The 20222-nt window shown below is 39.6% G+C and overlaps 1 protein-coding gene across 2 annotated transcripts in view; it reads left to right on the forward strand.

Moving 5' to 3' along the window:
• The window catches only part of LOC117369466 (uncharacterized), a 45170-nt gene extending 26578 nt beyond the window's left edge, over positions 1-18592 (forward strand). Inside the window, exons 1-4 of one of the 2 annotated variants that reach the window (XM_033964703.2) lie at positions 15178-15550; positions 17206-17502; positions 18059-18346; positions 18423-18592. In XM_033964703.2, the coding sequence (XP_033820594.2) occupies positions 15511-15550; positions 17206-17502; positions 18059-18346; positions 18423-18577 (780 nt within the window). In that variant the 5' untranslated portion in view covers positions 15178-15510 and the 3' untranslated portion in view covers positions 18578-18592. Of the gene's footprint in view, positions 1-15177; positions 15551-17205; positions 17503-18058; positions 18347-18422 lie in introns of those variants that run through there. The other variant, XM_055222750.1, reaches the window with a different exon arrangement.
• The last annotated feature ends 1630 nt before the right edge of the window (positions 18593-20222 follow it).

The raw sequence follows: 20222 nt of genomic DNA on the forward strand, positions 1-20222 counted from the left end.
TTTGTCTGTGCTGCTGTTGATGAGGTGTAAGTTACATATTTAGAAGAGTCCTCAGGCCTTACATAGCCTTATTGGCTGAGCATTCAACAGAATAGTACTACTAACTGTATAACAGCTCAAATAGTGCCCTATAGAGATCACTAGAGTTTATAACACTAAACTCTCAAACAGATTCTTACACAAATATAAGACACATTTGACTTCATGGTTGAAGTCAGTTAATTAACTAAAGAGGGGATTATCTATATTATTGGTTATCCAGGGATATGTGGGCGTGTCCTGTGTGAAGTTCTGCCTTATAAGGAATTACTTTTTTTGGAATGGAGCCAAATACTGTGACTTGATAAAACTACACTCTAGTGCAAACTAAGTGTCAGGGATAAATATTCACACCTTACCTCAGTGGTGAGTATGATTAAAGCCCCCCCAAAAAAGTAAAATAAAGGCATTTACTTAGTTACAGGTGTTTTCATTGCACTAAAAACATGAAAAGTATGCACCCTTACCATGAGGGGTAACACTGTAAGGTACACGCCTGCTGCTCTGTACTTTCTATTTTATGTATTTTGTTAGCATCATGTAGCCATTTTGGTATAAATAAAATAATAATAATAATAATAATAATTTGCTTCTCGCTCTGTTGTGATGAGCTTCAGGAAATTAAACCTGGAAACAGCATCACACTGCCCAGTCCAGTCTCCCCTGTGAGTCCCACCATGTCGTGTGGGGTGTAAACAATGAGACTCTGGTCCTGTTTAATGAAGGAAAGTATGCGAGGTGCTAACCTCCTCACAGATACAGAGACAGCGTGACTCTGGATCGCAGGACTGGGTCTCTGCTCTAACCAAAAGGTTCAGGCAAAAGCAGAACTGGGAATGTCTGAGTCAGCTCAGGTTATGGGCTTCACTCTAGCTTCACTCTGGTTTTCAGTGTAACTCGATACCTGAGCTTGGAAAATCAGCTTTTTTTTTACTCACCTCCAAGATGGTCTATGAATAATTTACAAATATCCCTTGAATTTGAATCTTTAGTGTCTCTTGATAAGTAAGTAAGTATAAGTAATAAGAAAATTGTAAAATGTGTGGTGACTGGGAAATGTTTATATTTTTCTTTAGAGATGAAGTTGTTTATTATAAAGTTTTCTGACAATCTGTACTGTGGTGGTTGTGCTCTCTGTTACGCTGGACAAGTGTCTCTTGTAAAAAAAAAATATAAAAAAATACAATCTCAGTGGCACTTCCTGCTTAAAGTTGCAGCGCGAGAGCAGGAAAGAGCAGGGGAGAGTGAACAGATCTGTCATGACACAGATCAGTGAACAAGAAAGGGGGGGGGGGGGGGGGGTGTGACTCAGAGCACTATTTGAGAACCACTGGCGTAGATGAAGCCGCAAGCAAGAAAAGTGTTTCAGAAAAGGACATGTTAGTATTAGCTCGCGCCTTATGCTAGCGGTTAAAAATGCAAAGAAATATGCACTGATACACACAGGGGCATTTATAATAAGTCACATGATTTAAGACTATAGCAAGATCTGCTGCATTATCACAAGCCCAAATGAGTCTACACCCATTTTACTGTCCCTAACATACCAGTGTTTATACTAGCTTAATGAAAAGTTCTTGTAGTTGGTAGCCTTCTCTCTAAATTTCCAGTTAGGTTTTTTTTGGGATGCATAAAGCAGTCACGAGTGCAGGTGCTATAGTTACTTCAGTCCTGAGTACACTAAAATCTCCTAACAGACACAGTGAGGGTGATACAGGGATAATTCTTTAATAATTCATATCCCATGTCAAAACCTCTGTAATCACTCAGTGTACATTGCTACACAGCATGTATTTAATCATCTATGATACCATTTGAACAGTGTGGACATGTTTCGCATGTATTCAGCCCCATCTTGAACAGCCTTTGCCCGGTGTAATGGACTCTGTGCATGATTTTATATTGTACAAGTTGTAAATATGGACTGCTTATTGTTCTGAAATTATTTGTGCATATTTGAACCCAGTTTGTTTGTTTGTTTGCCAGAGCTGATAGTTAAATCTTTCACCCATTTGGAAATGTGGAGAGAGACTAAATCATCTGATTTGCAGAGTAACATAAGTACACATAAAGTTTAGACAATCATCTAGGTGTTTTCAGTTTGAGAAAGTAACTTATTGTTGGTACAGTAAGTAATGAATTGCCTTAGATTTTTGAGTTAATTATAGATTTAAGTTGTGTATATTCTAGAAATGTATTGAAGTGTATTTCATACTGTGCCATTAGATCTTTAAATGGAATACATATCCCACTGTCATTTATATGCTCCAGATGGGTTATGCCCTTGCTTTGCCATGTTATTCTGGTTATTTCAGATAGGTGTAAACTGGCATGGTATATGTGAAGAACCTGTTATTTTAATGAACTCCCACCAGGCTGAGAGGGATGTGTTTATTATCAGGTAGTTGAAACAACTGTGCCATTTAATTATACTGCTGATGAAGCATAGATCTACGACTTTTAATTCCTGGCACACTGTTTCTTCTTTATTCAGTTCAATTCAATGTATTTTTGTAAAGCCCAAAACCACTCCATCAGTTTCCTCTTGGGCTGAACATGAGAAAACTTGGTCATTGAGTAGTGATATGTTGAATCTCCAGTTATGCGAGAACAAGGAATTATTTTTCTTCAGAAACAGAGTTACTGGTTTGTGAAATGTATAGTGTGAATTGTACTTGTGATGTCTTTGATAATTGTGCTGCTAACTAAAAAGTAACCCAAGCGAGAATATGAGTGATGACTATTTGAGTTGAAAGTATATTCTTTGAGGTTTGGATGCTGAGAGCGCCACACATCACATAGTCCAAGGTCTGTGATATATTGTTTTAGAGTAGATAGAAAGTGCCATTTGTGCGTCCCTGTTTTACTTAACCTATCCACTTCAGGAGCACACACCAAGTTGAAGTCTCCCCCTATTATCTGCTCTGCATCTGAATGTGTAGAAAATGAGGAAGGATAGAAAAAGACTGTATGAAAAAACAAAGGATCATCCACGTTTGGCCCATAAACCCTAGTAATGCAGTAATCCCTGCTTTCAGTTGTTTTTCTAATTATTATAAACCTCCCTTCTTGATCTGTAATGGTGTCTTTATGAATACATCTAATATTCTTTTTTTTCTTTCTTTTTTTTTTATTTTTAATCATAATCGCTACTCCTCTCTATTTGAAACTGAAGTTTGCAAAGTATGTGTGGGGAAATTGCGAGGATGGTAGTATGTCTGTTGTTTCAGCTAAATGAGTTTCCTGTAATAGGACAATATCTGCATTCAGATTATTAAGGTGCTAACAAAGTTAAACTCTCTTTTCTCTGGACTCCAAACTTGGTACGTTCCACTCAACAAATTTTATCTGAATTGATCCTTAACCTGTGTTATCAGCAAAGCTGGTGCATGGGCGTTTGTTTAAGTGTGAGTGTGTGTGTGTGTGTGCGCACATGTATCTATATATGTGTTTGGGTTACTGCATCTGAGCGATCCAAAAAGCCACAAAAAACAAAAGACAGGTAACAGACATGAGGACATACATACATAGGTTTACAACCAAATCTATGCTTACAGTAGTACACCAAGAAGTCATTCTGATAAGCATTTGCTACAATGAGACTTGCAGTGTGTTGTATGTCATTACCTCAATACTGACGTTTTGTTCATGCTTTGCCACTGAGAAAGTTATTCTTGTGGCAGCGGAGAATCAATAAAGCCTACTACTTTATTTTAGTCTATAACATGAATATTTGTGCCTTATTTGATATAGCAGCTTAATAACTATTTTCTGCGAATTATTTTGACTTTTATTGCAAAACATTTTTTTTCTGCTCCTAATCTTGTAATGTGTGAACTGTGTCTCAAGTTTTTTTTTTTTTCCTATGTGAATTAATACAGTTTGTCTAAGTCCATACCTACATGCCCTGTAACCTTTAATGGTTGCTGTTAAGAATAACTGGTACTACCAAGTGCTAGTATGCAGGTTTGAAGGGAATAGAGGGAATCCCCAGCATAAACATTACACCAAACTTTTTTCTCCTTGTCTATCCACATTGAATTACAACCAGTGTGCCTTAAAGAATGGCCACATGTGCCCTGAAAAAATCCAGTTTGAAGTCACTTATTTACAATGTTATATGTGGGCAGTGTCCTGAGCAAATGTCTGAACCACAAAAAGAACCACTAGTGCTGAATCCAAAAAGCCAAACACCATGCCACAGATATTAAAGCCCCAACATAATAATAATAATAATAATAATAATAATAATAATAATAATAATAATAATAATAATAATAATAATAATAATAATAATAATAATAAAAATAAACAATAAATAGTGCTTCCTTTGTGTTACTCATGCTCTGTCCATGGATCTATATGACTTTATTATACTTTCATGCGTCTGACCAGGGATGTGCACAGACATTTTGAGATCAGGTGCTCAACCAAGAACAAAGGGTACTTTATGTCATTCTGTAAAATGAACTTGTCCACGGGTTTTAAAAGTAAGCAAAAATAGAGATTACATTTTAGGTGTTTGCTGAGGTTTAGTATGAAAGCTTTGTGCGCAAGTGTATGAGCTGAGACCAACAAGACACAGCATAAAAAGGAACATAAGGGGCTGTCTGGAGTCCCTCCCCAGCAGTATTTTGATTAAAAAAAAAAAAAAAGAAAAAAAAAAAAGAAAGTCATTTCCAGTAATTTGGGGTTGTTTTAGGTGAAGAAATCCAATTTTTTTTTAGCAGTCTGATACAGAATAGTGGGATGTGGCCCATTATTGTAGCTTACTTTTCTCCAAGACTCAAAACATGCAGTTCTTTATTAGACTATAACAGCTTGCATACTTACTATACCTATATTACCTATACTATATTTGTCATAAACTTCCATTTTAAAAGGACTGATCCCTTGTGTCTACCTCCTGTGTTTGACTCTTGATGACAAACACTGGCGCTGTGGAATCTACAGAGGTATTATTGCATCAGCTGCTCTGCTCATAATATCGTGAAGACGGATTGGGGAAAAAATACAAAATGGCTACAAGTTTAGATTGTGTCGAATATCTCCTAACATACTGTTTTGTATGCGTAGAGAGATGCCATATTTAGGCACGACATCCCCTCCTACCGTCCAGACCCGCCCCTGCTGCCGCTCCTTTAAATACAACCACGACATCCTCTCCTACCGTCCAGCCCCGCTCCTGCTGCCGCTCATTTAAACACAACCCGCTGTCAGCCTCATTCATTCTCTTCCATTTTACCGGACGGATCAAACTGTAAAAGCGAGGATGAAGTTCATGTGTTTTGGTGTCTTGGTTCTCCTTCTCTTTGTTGGTGAGTAAACCAGTAGATACATGAGCTCGTTACTTTTTAAATGTCACCCACATAACAATTGTTGTTCAGTAAATGCGCACAGCTCTTATGTAGGCTACACTGCTCGCTCTTGTTTGCAGTCTTTCCATTGACCTGATCTATTAGCTCAAAGTGATCATGCCATCGCAAAATGTAAGGAATCCCCCGTGAAACTCCCTCCCGAGCTCAGGAGTCATGTTTAAAGACTTGGGTTCAGGTGCTGCGACCTTGTTGTGTGGAAGCGCGATTTGTATTATTTATCTTTACGCCTTTAATTGACATTACAGCTTCTGGCACGTCTGAGACTTTGTGCAGCCATTCTGATAGTTTATTACGGCGTAGTAGACTGATGTTTGTGCCAAAAGTGCGTAGTGATCTTTGTGCGCCAGTACTCTGAATGTATGAAGTAGCCCACACATTTCTGAGGTCTATATAGATCAGGGGTGTCAAAGTCAAATGGACAGGGGGCCAAATGAAAAAATTAGCTACAAGCCGAGGGCCGGACTCATCGAATGTTCATTGAAACTATTTAAAATGACTGCACATAGTCTAGTGAACCTAATATTGAACCTACTGAAAACCTAACAAATATATATGATCGGATCAGATAAATAAGGCAATATTTTGTTATGGCTCTGTCAGTAATTTTTTATTTTCAACAGGCACAAAAGACAAACTTCCTTGATGCAATGAATGAAGGCACCATCAGTATATTTTTTCAGGAAAATGGCAAAAGTAGGCTAAATTTACTTCAAAAAAATAAATAATATCAGCAATTTTCTATCAGTCACTCAACTGAAATATTTTAAAAACACAATAGGACTGAAATACAACAAAATAAAGTGCAAAAATAAGATAAAAACAACACTTTCTTCAACGAAATGTCACATGTGCTGTGAAAACAAATATTTAACTTCAACTTTTAAACTTTAACTGAGTAAAAACTCTAAATATGTTATTGCATAGTAATGTTCACTTGTTTGAGGCTGAGGCTGATACTTCGTGGTGTCTCATCTTTTGTAAAAGTTCATCAATGTTCGGGGTCAGGCTCTGAGCTGAGGAAATTCTCAGGATTGCGTGAAGGTGTTCAGCAGTAAGTCGACTTCTGTGTGATGTTTTGTTAAGCTTCATCAAAGAAAACAGTTGTTCACATAGGTACGTGTTGCCAAACATAGAGAGCGTTTGAGCAGCTTGGATGCGCAACTGGGCCATTGTTTCGGGGATGAAACGGACAAACTCCGCAGCACCTACTGCCGCATATTTTGCCTTTAGTTCGTCACTGCATTGGAGCTCGACCAGCTCCATTTGGAGGTTTGGTGGTGAGCTTTCCACGTCAACTGCAAATGGATTACTGAGCAGTAAAAACCTGTTTTTTGTGCTTCAAAGTCAGCAAATCGGCGTCGGAAGTCAGAGGTTAGTACACCAATTTTATCAGCAAACTGTGCGCTCGGGAACACGCTGGTAGAGAGCTTCAGAGTCAGAGTCAGTTTGGTTTTAAACGCCTTCACTGTACTGTACATATCAGATGACTCGACCCCGACCCTGCAGCTGCAGGTTCATTGCATTCAGGTGACTCGTGATGTCACATAGAAAAGCCGTTTCACACAGAAACGTTTCGTCTCGGAGTTGTGTTGTGTCTTTCCCTTTGCTTTCCAAGAACAGACAAATCTCCTCACGCAGCTCAAAACATCTTTGCAGCACCTTTCCCTGGCTTAGCCATCGCACCTCCGTGTGATAGGGCAAATCACCATGCTCAGTTTCTAACTCGCTCAGAAATGCTTTGAACTGGCGGTGATTTAAACATTTAGCTCTGATAAAGTTAACTGCACGCGTGATGGTGCTCATTACATGTTCCATTTTCAAGGCTTTACCACACAATGACTCCTGGTGTATTATACAATGATAAGCTGTCAGCTCACCTGTGATGTTCTCCTCCCGCATCTTCTCCCGTATCCTCGCAACCAGTCCGCTCCTTGTCCACACATCGCAGGTGCTCCGTCTGTAGTCAACCCCACGAGTTTGTCCCAAGGCAGCTCCATCTCATTTACACATCTTGACACTTCTTCGTACAAATCATGTCCTGTAGTTGTGCCATGCATAGGACACAAGGCCAAAAACTCCTCTGTCACGCTCATGCTGGAGTCCACTCCGCGGATGAAAATTGACAACTGGGCAATGTCAGAGGTATCCGTGCTCTCATCCACAGCCAGGGAATATGCGATGAAATCTTTTCCCTTTTTCACAAGCTGCTCTTTTAGATTGATTGACAGCTGGTCAACACGCTCAGCAACGGTGTTTCTGCTCAGGCTCACGTTCAAAAAGAGTTGCCTTTTGTCTGGGCAAACTGAGTCACAAACTTTAAGCATGCAGTTTTTGATAAAATCCCCCTCTGTAAATGGCCGGGCTGTTTTAGCGATCTCTTCGGCCACAATAAAACTGGCCTTGACAGCAGCCTCGCTTTGTGAATTGGCTTTTCTGAATAGAGCCTGGCGAGAATTGAGACCTCGTTTTAAGTCTTCCACCTTCTGTAGCCTTTGTTCCATGTCCATATTCTTGTTTTTGTCCGTGTGTTTCGTGTCATGATGCCGTCTCAGATTATACTCTTTCATTACCGCCACACTTTCTCCACACAGGTCTCCCAGCTACCTCCGTGAACATGTACTCCCACTCCCACCTTATTTGAAACCCCCGGTTCTCAATGTCCACCTTCCGTTTTGCCATTTTAATAGTTATCTGAAAGTTTATTTTTGCTGTTAAGCTAATGACCGCAAATGAATAATACAATGAAGCCGCATCCCGCTCTGTGTGCCACAGTTGCATTGTGGGAAATGTAGTATTGGTGCGCGTAAAACACCTGCGGGCCGCTGGCTTGCTGAGGCCTGCGGGCCGGATATAATAATAAATCAATATTATTCTGAGGGCCATAAAAACACTCTCGAGGGCCGGATTTGGCCCGCGGGCCTTGACTCTGACATGTATGGTCTAACCTCTTGTGATCTCTCTCCCCTGACAGTTAGCATGAGTCTGTCCAAAACTCAGTCTATACAAGCCTACGTCAACCATAGTCGTCAATGCAGCAAGCTCATGTCTGGACACAACATACAAAACTAAGACACTATTTTGAAGATTGTGACACAGAATATGCCAAGGAGGTAGATCCCCAAAACAATGTCTGCATGCTTGGTTTTAGGGAGACACATGGCTGGGCTGAAAATCAACATTTGATCTTTATTTGCAACAATCACAAACACATGCGATACAAGTCAATAGCAATAGTTTCTGTAACATATTTTTCCCAAAAAATCAGTCACAGGGACAAAAATACTCAAATACATGGGAAATGTATTTGAGTATTTTTGTCTTGTCCAGTACAGCTATAGGCCTATTGTATAAGCAGCTCTTAAGGTCAAAATAAGTCTGTTGTTGTCTGTGTGCATCTAATTATAAAGCGTGGCTGTTAGTAATTAGGATGCTTGGACTGCAGAACATAAATGAGAAATAACTTTTTTCACATTTTTAAGACAGAAAAAAATCAGCCTTTAACACAAATTTCAAAGAGTTAGTGGCCAAAATGTCGGAATACGCTACCATTAGAATTTAACACAGCATGGTACATTTCAATATAGAAGGGAGAGGCGAATATCTAGTTGGATATCAGAGGCCAGCCGAGTTTTGTGTCACAGTAAGAACAGTAACAACAACTAGCATGCTAACAGCACATTTTCTGTTTCTGGGGAACTAAAACTCTTTATAACTACAGGTAAGTCCTTGGGGTTATTTTAAAAAGGGAGTGTTCTTTTTTCAGATGACTAGTAGTTGTAAATCATTGTCCCAGTTGATAACTACAATCTGCTAAAAAATAGTTAGTAGTTAATAATATATTGATTAGTCCTATCTAATCTATGACTACAACTATGGTCTACAGACAGCACTGGTCAAAAACAGAACAAAAAGTCTGAAATACTTCCACACTCAACCACTCCTTCAATGCAAAATGTAACATGTAGGTCTAATATTTTGTTATATTTTGTTATGTTATGAACTAGTAAATAAATTGATAAACACCCACTTCTTAATACAATTTTTTATTTATATACATCTACATTATGTCTTCATACATGTGCTAGATGGGATTATGGATGGAATGGATGGCGAAAAATTTGTCTCTATTGTATAAGCAACTCAGAACGCATAAGGCATACATGTCAGAGTCAAGGCCCGCGGGCCAAATCCGGCCCTCGAGAGTGTTTTTTATGGCCCTCAGAATAATATTGATTTATTATTATATCCGGCCCGCAGGCCTCAGCAAGCCAGCGGCCCGCAGGTGTTTTACGCGCACCAATACTACATTTCCCACAATGCAACTGTGGCACACAGAGCGGGATGCGGCTTCATTGTATTATTCATTTGCGGTCATTAGCTTAACAGCAAAAATAAACTTTCAGATAACTATTAAAATGGCAAAACGGAAGGTGGACATTGAGAACCGGGGGTTTCAAATAAGGTGGGAGTGGGAGTACATGTTCACGGAGGTAGCTGGGAGACCTGTGTGTCTTCTGTGTGGAGAAAGTGTGGCGGTAATGAAAGAGTATAATCTGAGACGGCATCATGACACGAAACACACGGACAAAAACAAGAATATGGACATGGAACAAAGGCTACAGAAGGTGGAAGACTTAAAACGAGGTCTCAATTCTCGCCAGGCTCTATTCAGAAAAGCCAATTCACAAAGCGAGGCTGCTGTCAAGGCCAGTTTTATTGTGGCCGAAGAGATCGCTAAAACAGCCCGGCCATTTACAGAGGGGGATTTTATCAAAAACTGCATGCTTAAAGTTTGTGACTCAGTTTGCCCAGACAAAAGGCAACTCTTTTTGAACGTGAGCCTGAGCAGAAACACCGTTGCTGAGCGTGTTGACCAGCTGTCAATCAATCTAAAAGAGCAGCTTGTGAAAAAGGGAAAAGATTTCATCGCATATTCCCTGGCTGTGGATGAGAGCACGGATACCTCTGACATTGCCCAGTTGTCAATTTTCATCCGCGGAGTGGACTCCAGCATGAGCGTGACAGAGGAGTTTTTGGCCTTGTGTCCTATGCATGGCACAACTACAGGACATGATTTGTACGAAGAAGTGTCAAGATGTGTAAATGAGATGGAGCTGCCTTGGGACAAACTCGTGGGGTTGACTACAGACGGAGCACCTGCGATGTGTGGACAAGGAGCGGACTGGTTGCGAGGATACGGGAGAAGATGCGGGAGGAGAACATCACAGGTGAGCTGACAGCTTATCATTGTATAATACACCAGGAGTCATTGTGTGGTAAAGCCTTGAAAATGGAACATGTAATGAGCACCATCACGCGTGCAGTTAACTTTATCAGAGCTAAATGTTTAAATCACCGCCAGTTCAAAGCATTTCTGAGCGAGTTAGAAACTGAGCATGGTGATTTGCCCTATCACACGGAGGTGCGATGGCTAAGCCAGGGAAAGGTGCTGCAAAGATGTTTTGAGCTGCGTGAGGAGATTTGTCTGTTCTTGGAAAGCAAAGGGAAAGACACAACACAACTCCGAGACGAAACGTTTCTGTGTGAAACGGCTTTTCTATGTGACATCACGAGTCACCTGAATGCAATGAACCTGCAGCTGCAGGGTCGGGGTCGAGTCATCTGATATGTACAGTACAGTGAAGGCGTTTAAAACCAAACTGACTCTGACTCTGAAGCTCTCTACCAGCGTGTTCCCGAGCGCACAGTTTGCTGATAAAATTGGTGTACTAACCTCTGACTTCCGACGCCGATTTGCTGACTTTGAAGCACAAAAAACAGGTTTTTACTGCTCAGTAATCCATTTGCAGTTGACGTGGAAAGCTCACCACCAAACCTCCAAATGGAGCTGGTCGAGCTCCAATGCAGTGACGAACTAAAGGCAAAATATGCGGCAGTAGGTGCTGCGGAGTTTGTCCGTTTCATCCCCGAAACAATGGCCCAGTTGCGCATCCAAGCTGCTCAAACGCTCTCTATGTTTGGCAACACGTACCTATGTGAACAACTGTTTTCTTTGATGAAGCTTAACAAAACATCACACAGAAGTCGACTTACTGCTGAACACCTTCACGCAATCCTGAGAATTTCCTCAGCTCAGAGCCTGACCCCGAACATTGATGAACTTTTACAAAAGATGAGACACCACGAAGTATCAGCCTCAGCCTCAAACAAGTGAACATTACTATGCAATAACATATTTAGAGTTTTTACTCAGTTAAAGTTTAAAAGTTGAAGTTAAATATTTGTTTTCACAGCACATGTGACATTTCGTTGAAGAAAGTGTTGTTTTTATCTTATTTTTGCACTTTATTTTGTTGTATTTCAGTCCTATTGTGTTTTTAAAATATTTCAGTTGAGTGACTGATAGAAAATTGCTGATATTATTTATTTTTTTGAAGTAAATTTAGCCTACTTTTGCCATTTTCCTGAAAAAATATACTGATGGTGCCTTCATTCATTGCATCAAGGAAGTTTGTCTTTTGTGCCTGTTGAAAATAAAAAATTACTGACAGAGCCATAACAAAATATTGCCTTATTTATCTGATCCGATCATATATATTTGTTAGGTTTTCAGTAGGTTCAATATTAGGTTCACTAGACTATGTGCAGTCATTTTAAATAGTTTCAATGAACATTCGATGAGTCCGGCCCTCGGCTTGTAGCTAATTTTTTCATTTGGCCCCCTGTCCATTTGACTTTGACACCCCTGGCATAAGGTAAGTGACAAATAACTCAGGACTACTGCAAACATGAGTTCAAGTTCTGTTTTTCACATTTCAAGGCAGTAATTGACCATCCTTTCATAATTTTATGTGGGTTATGGGATGGAAAGTAATAGTCAGTTTTATTTGTCTCCCATGAAATTTCTTTGGAACAGAGAGATCTGCTCAAACATCACCTACAAGTACAATGCCCCAGACAATACTGCAGTCATAGTGAAACATACAAAAAGACGCTAAGCCCAGAAATTATTATGTTTCCTGTCCACGTCATCATTTATAAAGTGTCACAGATACAGGTACAAAGGAGTTCCTGTACCTATTATACCCACACAGAAAAGCTCTGTACCTCATTCTTGAGTGTATAAGCAGTGTACATTTATTTAATTATTCAGAAAAATCACTTGATGAAGTTTGCCTTACGTCCACAAGATGGTGCTCTAGTATTTTCTTTGATTTCTTCAGATCTGACGTGGCCTGGGGACAAGAGAAGCATAACTCAGATGAAGCAGTAACTCATCTAAAACGATCTATATCTAGGAGAAACTGAATGTGTTGTTCCGCAGACTGTGAGCTGATGTGTAAGAGACTGGTGGTTTTCCGGCTCAGAGTAGAGAAAATAATGTGACCAAAGGGACATATTAATCCAAGGTGTGTCCACTAATTAGCATCACAGGTGTCTACAATCTTGTAATTATTCAGTGGGCCTATATACAGGGCTGCAGGTCATCACTGTGCTGTTTGGTGACATGATGTGCACCACACTCAACATAGACCACAGGAAGCAAAGGAAAGAGTTGTCTCAGGAGATTAAAAAGAAAATTAGTGATGGACGCAAAGCTTCTTGAAGCTTCATTTGCTTTACTAGGACATCTACTAGACGCAAAAATATCAGTTTGCATGAATTTGAAGTGTGTGGCATTTTGCAGAAAGCAAAATAAAGAAGTATGCAAAACATGTATACTGTAGTGATGGCAGTATACTGTGTGTGTGTGTGTGTGTATATATGTGTGCGGAAAACACCCGCTCACAGGGCACAGATGAGGCAGGCGTACACAAGAATGCCACTGCTAACTTATATAAATACACACTCGTATACATGGGCTCTGGATACACATTTTTCTGACTCTCCCAGTATTGAAGGGGGTCCTCCAGCCTTGCTTCATCATGTAGCGTTGGACCTCAATATTTGCGTCTGCTCTCACGTTTTGTGTTTGTGTCTGACACTGTAATCCAAGCGACACCACAGGTTGTTACCTGCGCTACAGGTGTTACTCGCGGTAAAATCCGAAACCACTGACTGAATCAGTCTCATGGTACAGCCGGGTAGCTTCGGACGTCATCATTTTGAGCCCGTCCCCTTAATGAAGCAAGTCTCGAAAACGGCCCCTCCTCTACTCGGCACACGTTCCGAAGCCTCGATACGGAACGTCACATCACTAGAAGAAAAAAAAATTTTGGTAAAGGCTATAAAACCATCTCCAAGCAACTTGATGTTCCTGTGACTACAGTGCCACATTATTCAGAAATTTAAGATCCATGGGACTGTAGCCAATCTCCCTGGACATGGCCACATGAGGAAAACTGATGACAAATCAAAGAGACAGATAACACAAATGTTAACAAAAGAGCCCAGAAAAACTTGTAAAGAGGTTAAAGGTGAACTTCTAGCTCAAGGAACATCCGTGTCAGATCGCACCATCCGTCGTTGTTTGAGCCAAAGTGGACTTAATGGGAGACGACCAAGGAGGACACCATTGTTGAAAACAAATCATAAAAAAGACAGATTGGAATTTGCCAAACTACATGTTGACAAGCCACAAAGCTTCTGGGAGAATATCCTATTGACAGATGAGACAAAAATTGAACTTTTTGCCACATCAGCTCTATGTTCACAGATGGAAAAATGAAGCATACCAAGAAAAGAACACTGTCCCTACTGTGAAACATAGAGGAGGCTCTGTTATGTTCTGGGGCTGCTTTGCTGCATCTGGGACAGGCTTCAATCTGCAGGGTACAATGAAATCTCAAGACTATCAAGGGATTCTAGAGAGAAATGTGCTGCCAGTGTCAGAAAGCTTGGCCTCAGTCCCAGGTCATGGGTCTTGCAACAGGACAATGACCCAAAACACACAGCTAAAAACGCCCAAGAATGGCTAAGAGGAAAAAATTTGACTATTCTGAAGTGGCCTTCTATGAGCCCTGACCTAAATCCTACTGAGCATCTTTGGAAGGAGCTGAAACATGCCATCTGGAAAAGGCAGGTTTGAGTGGGACAAAATACCTGCTGAGAGGTGCAGAAGTCTCATTGACAGTTACAGGAATCGTGTGATTGCAGTGATTGCCTCAAAAGGTTGTGCAACAAAATATTAAGTTAAGGGTACCATCATTTTTGTCCAGGCCTCTTTTATTTATTTTTTTTAAATTCTGTTGAAGCATGGTTGAAAAGTAATGTCTGACTTTTATTGGTTAAATTTCATAGATTTTTTATTTATTATTACTTTTGTCAGATTCAAGTTATTTCTGTGACCATTGTGAGTTTTTCTTTCAGTAGCCAGATGATAAAAAGATAAGCTGCAATTTTGTGTGTTGTGTGTACTAATTGTGTGTTTTAGTAATCATTAACTAAACAGTTGGAAAGAAAGCTCCTGTATGCATTTAGTTATCCTCATGGTAAACTATATCTAACACCTTTCCTGTCCAGACTTGCCATCAACTAGTCAGACTTGTTCCGCAGATTGTTGCTGCAGAACTAGTCTGACTAGTTGATGGCAAGTTTGAAAAGGAACTAGTCAGACTTGTTCTGCAGCAACGATCTGAAACCACCACAGGGCATGTGAAATGATTGGTGCCAAAACCATCACCTGCGTCAGAATTTGAATCACACTTCTAAATCATGCTCACAAACTTATGGTCAGTAATAAACAAAAATGGAAAAGTTAGAAATTCAGGAGGAGGAAATGTGGGAGGGAAGGATGCGTCCATTAAAAGGGTTGGGTGTAAAACAATGGGGAACAGCGTTGAAAACGTGGAAGTCGAATAAAGTGGCAGTGCAAAAGTGTGTCCACGCGGGATATTCCAACAAATAACTGATGCAAACTATACGTGGGCTTGAATTGGTTTATCTACGTCTTGGAGTAAATATCTCTGTTCTCTGGAGAAAAGTTTCTGAATGCTGAGACCTCCACGGAGCCCTTTTATCTATTAGACTTTGTTGCTCTGAGGCATATTTGGGGGCAACAGATTATAACTAAATGAAACTGAAAGTGTAAACCCCATCTTCCTCTGGGGCAGGGCGTCACCCAGCGCTTTGTGAACTACAGTCTGTAATGACAAGCCTATGGAGGAGAGAGCATGTCTTCCTTTGACCTAAAATGGATTTATATTTGAGGACATCAGGCCTGTTAGTTTTTGGTGAGTTATATCCACTTTCACATTTTGGAAAAGTAGGTAGAAGATGCGACAGTAGCCTGTCTGTTTTGTTCTGTTTCCATTTGTAGACACTGAGACTCTGTCAGGCTGAACCATCAAGCATTTGTTTAGATTAGAAAAAAGGCCCTTCCTGAGTAAAACAAAATCTTCTATCATATCACCGAGAAGCAGCTATAGACTATAGATTATATTGTGTGTACATAGTCAGACATAGGTCACGTTATTATAGTCTGTGTAGTTTTCACTTTTAAGGATACATTTAATTGGCTGCAAAAACACAGACTGCCTGAATACATTTTGCACAAACAAATGTTATTTCCTGTAATCTGTTGGATTGTAGATGAATCAATGGATGTAGCAGCCTAACTGAGAACTGTCTTCCAAAATAATCTTTTACTTATATTCTTATTAATACAACTAACATAAAACTCACATTTTATGTTGCTTTTAATCCATGTGAAATACAGTGAGAAACGTGTCACACTTGTTGCTGTATTTCGTGCTATTGAATCCAGACATAGTGATGTCACCTTTTTTTCTGACCCGAAGTTAAAATCACGCTTTATTTTACTGTTTACACTCAGATGTACTATTTAGGATCCGTCTGAAGTCGCGCACATATAGTAGAGCTTGTAGGAGAGTTTGGGAGCAGCCTTTTTAAGTTCTCTGGGCGGCCATGTCCAGGTGAGGAGCTTTGTCTTTGCAGCCTTGGCCTGTATGATCCTTGATGTTCCTGGTTCACGCTGGAGCAGATCCAATGTGGACAAACTAAACTGTTGTTGAGAGCGTGTCTGCTCCATAAGAGGCGGATTTTCAAACAAATAAAAAGTGACTATAAGCTTGGGCTTTGTAGAACATGTTCATGGGCTCTAAACGTTTCCCACAGCCTTTGATTTCTTAATATATACTGGTAAAGACCGGTCGCATTCAACCTAAAAAAGAGCGCTCACTGGTCATCTCTGCTGTCCCTCTTCTGCTCAGGGTCAGTAACATAGATCATACATAGTAGTGCTGCTCTGGACGAGTCTGACTGAGGAACTGGACTATATACTCTGTGCACACGTAGTCTGTGATCTGTGTCTTGTTTTTTCCGCTGGAGCATCACTTTTATCCTCACGATGTGTTTAAACTGTAGAAATAACGTGGCTGCTCTGTGCGCTTTTCTCTTCTCTTACTGTTTTCATTTGGAGCTGTGAATCCAGTTGCACATAAGGGATAGTGTTACCCTCTTTGTGGAGTTAAACACACCCAGATGCAAAAGCGTCTACAGCTCTACTTTATTTAATCACACAGGGCTCCAAATATGTAGGAGATGCTTATTGTTCTGACTCGCCTCATAAAAGTTGATGAGCATTTGGACCCGACCCACCCGCCCCCGCTGTAGACCCCCCGCTTATAGAGCCATCTGACCCGTCCACTGGTTATATTCGACCCGCTACTATAACTCACTATAACTGAACTGTAACCTATAATCTGTGCCTAATGTGCAGTAGAACCTGTATCAGGCTGGTTCAAACTGGTTTTAACACTTTCTCGTTTGTTGGTTTATGCAGGGCTGTCTCATATAATGGTACAGTAATAGCAGTATTTTCAGTGACCGTGTGACCTAACAAGTGTTGTGTATGTTTGTGTTACAGTGTTGGTCCAATGTGATGCAGAAGTGAGGGTGAACCTCACATCTGCTGTGGGATCATCTATAACATTCCCAGACCCAGTGAAGGAGAGAGGATATATATCTTTTAGAACAAAGACCATTGCTCTCATTTACAATGGAGTTTTTGAGATTGAAGAAGACATTTACACAAACAGACTTCACTGGAGCAGCACTGGACACTTCACTCTCTCAGATCTACAGAAAAATGACTCTGGAGTTTATGCCATAGACTCTAAAAAAGGAAATGTGTTTTCTAAATTATATAAACTAAAAGTGTATGGTGAGTAAACTTCTTATTTAAATTATAATTACAGCAGGGCACTCAATAACATAAGACTTGCAGCAAATTTATGTGATTGTTTTGTATGGCAGATGAACGGAAATAGCAGGAAACAATAGTGTAAGTAAACAGGGATGTGCACATTGACTTAAGAACTGTAGACCGGTTGAACAGCAAATATTTATGAGGTTTTACAAAGTGACACTGATACATTGTATTTTCTGTTGTTTTATATTCAGTTATTGCCCGGAACTGGTCTCGTAATTCATGTGTTGTGTATAAGTGCTGTTTCTGAGTCCTCTGTGGTATTATTATTATAATATTTTTTTTATTGTTAATCCTCCTGCCGACTGGAGAAATCAGACAGATCCAGAATATATAATGATGATGGTATGTCTATGCGTTCAATCAATGTCCAGGCGTTTAAAGTATTAGAGAAGCATGTATTCTTGACTGGTCAGACAAATCCAAAAGGCAAATTTTCAATGGAAACGTCTGACTCCAAATGAACTTTGTCTGTTACATCTTTAATTCATTCATTCTTTTACATTTCCAGATCCAGTGTCACGTCCAGTAGTGTCCTGTGTGAACGTGAGCGCTGATATCTGCACTCTTCAGTGTTCAGTGACTCTCACGGAGCAGACCACACTGAGCTGGTTCAGAGGAGAGCAGCCTGTGGACAGCAGCAGCTCTGCAGTGCAGCTCCTCACTGTCCAACTGAGGAAAAACACCCCAGAGTACAAATGTGTGGCTCAAAACCCCGCTGATAAGAAGATTGTTATAGTTGATATTACTACTCTCTGCACAAATTTGACGAGTGATGCGAACACAAAAAACTCACAGCGTAAGGATTTAAATATGATGAAAAAAAGGAAGTTACTTATAAATAATCTTGTCTCTTTTTTGTCATCTTTTGTCAGCTGTTGCCATCATCATTCCCATTGTCTTCGCTGCACTCATCATCCTGTGTGTTGTGATTTTTGTGATCAAGAAGAAGAAGTGTTTTAAAAAGGAATCAGCATCACGTCAAACACAAGGCAAGTATTTATTTCATACGTTTACATGTGACAACTAAAGTGAAGAGACTGTGTGGGAACGCTCGTTTCAGATTGTGTGAAACAATATATAGGCCAGTTGTGCACTTTAAATGAAACTGTGGTCTTTGATGGTTTTGTTTTAGGACTACATTGTGACAGGAAACTTAACCACCTTAACAAATATTCTCAGATATACAGGGGCCAATAACTTGTGTCTTGGTTACATGATGTGCCTAGGGTAGGAAACATGAAAAAATATCATCATTTTCTTTGAGACAGATCACAGTTTTATCACAATACATGTACACTTCATGTCTCTTTATATGCTCTAAAAGGTTAGTAAAGTCACCTGCTTCTGAGAGTTCAAACTTCACTGTGATTAGTTTAATCCACCTGTCACTCAATCAGAACCACTGAAGCTGATCAATAGAAGAGGTCAATGAGGAAAAGTGTTGTTGTTTGAGCTTAGAGTTACATTAAACAGAGAATCTTTGATACTTTGTTGTTTTTAGTGATGTCGTAATATCATGATCCAAAGGAGTAAAATCAAAATAAAACTTTTCTCCCCATATCACATGCTCCTTGTATATTTAGTTTTACTTGTTTGTTTTCAGTTATATACTCCACTTTTATTATCCAACCACACCACCTCGACATGAAACTGACACATTAGACTGCTTTTTTCAGTAAAACATGAATAATACATATAATATAATATAATATAATACATAAAACATATAATACTGTAATTATTGTGAAGATTTTATTTTTTAAATCAAAATCTTCTTTCTGGTTTTCAATTTTTTTTGAAGCTTCTGGTTGGACACAGGCAGCAGATATCACATATATGTAAAGGACAAACTTCCTCTACAAATAGTGCCGCCCGAAAGGGACGTTCAATGCCGCTTGCGGCTTTAATTTTACCTTTTCTTTTTCCATTATGCTACCGAGATACTTACCTGACACCCGGCTGATTGTGGTGAGCAGGTGTTTGACTTAGGGCTTCCTGTGTTTATTGTGTAGTGTGTAAATAAAGATGAAAGATAAATGAGCACTATGAATGGACAATTATAAGATATGCCTAGGGTGGGAAACATGAAAAAAATAATGATTTTCTTTGAGCCAGATCGGTTTTATCACAATAGATGTACACTTCATGTCTCTTTATATGCTTTAAGAGGTTAGTAAAGTCACCTGCTTCTTCTGAGAGTTCAGACTTCAGTGTGATTAGTTTAATCTACTTGTCACTCACTCAGAACCACTGAAGCCAATTGGAGAGGTCAATGAGGAAAACTGTTGTTATCTGATCATAGAGCTACATTAAACGGAGACGTTTTGGATCATGATATTACAACATCACTAAAAACAGCAAATTACCAAAGGGCTAAAATCAAAATAACATTTTTTTTGTCCCCATAACACCTAACACTACTCCTTGTATACTTTGTTTTACTTGTATATTTTCATTATACTCCACTTTTATTATCCAACCACACCACCTGGACATTAAACTTATTTTTAAAATCAAAATCTTCTTTCTAATTTTCTAATTGTGCTGAAGTTGCTGATTGGACATGGGCAGCAGATATTACATATATGTAGACGACAAACTTCCTGTATTTTTGCACGTTTTTTCCTATTCTTTTACTGTTACCTAACTGATGTAAAACTATGATAAATATT

This window comes from Periophthalmus magnuspinnatus, chromosome 1 (genome assembly GCF_009829125.3).
Source record: "Periophthalmus magnuspinnatus isolate fPerMag1 chromosome 1, fPerMag1.2.pri, whole genome shotgun sequence".
Taxonomy (NCBI): Eukaryota; Metazoa; Chordata; class Actinopteri; order Gobiiformes; family Gobiidae; genus Periophthalmus; species Periophthalmus magnuspinnatus.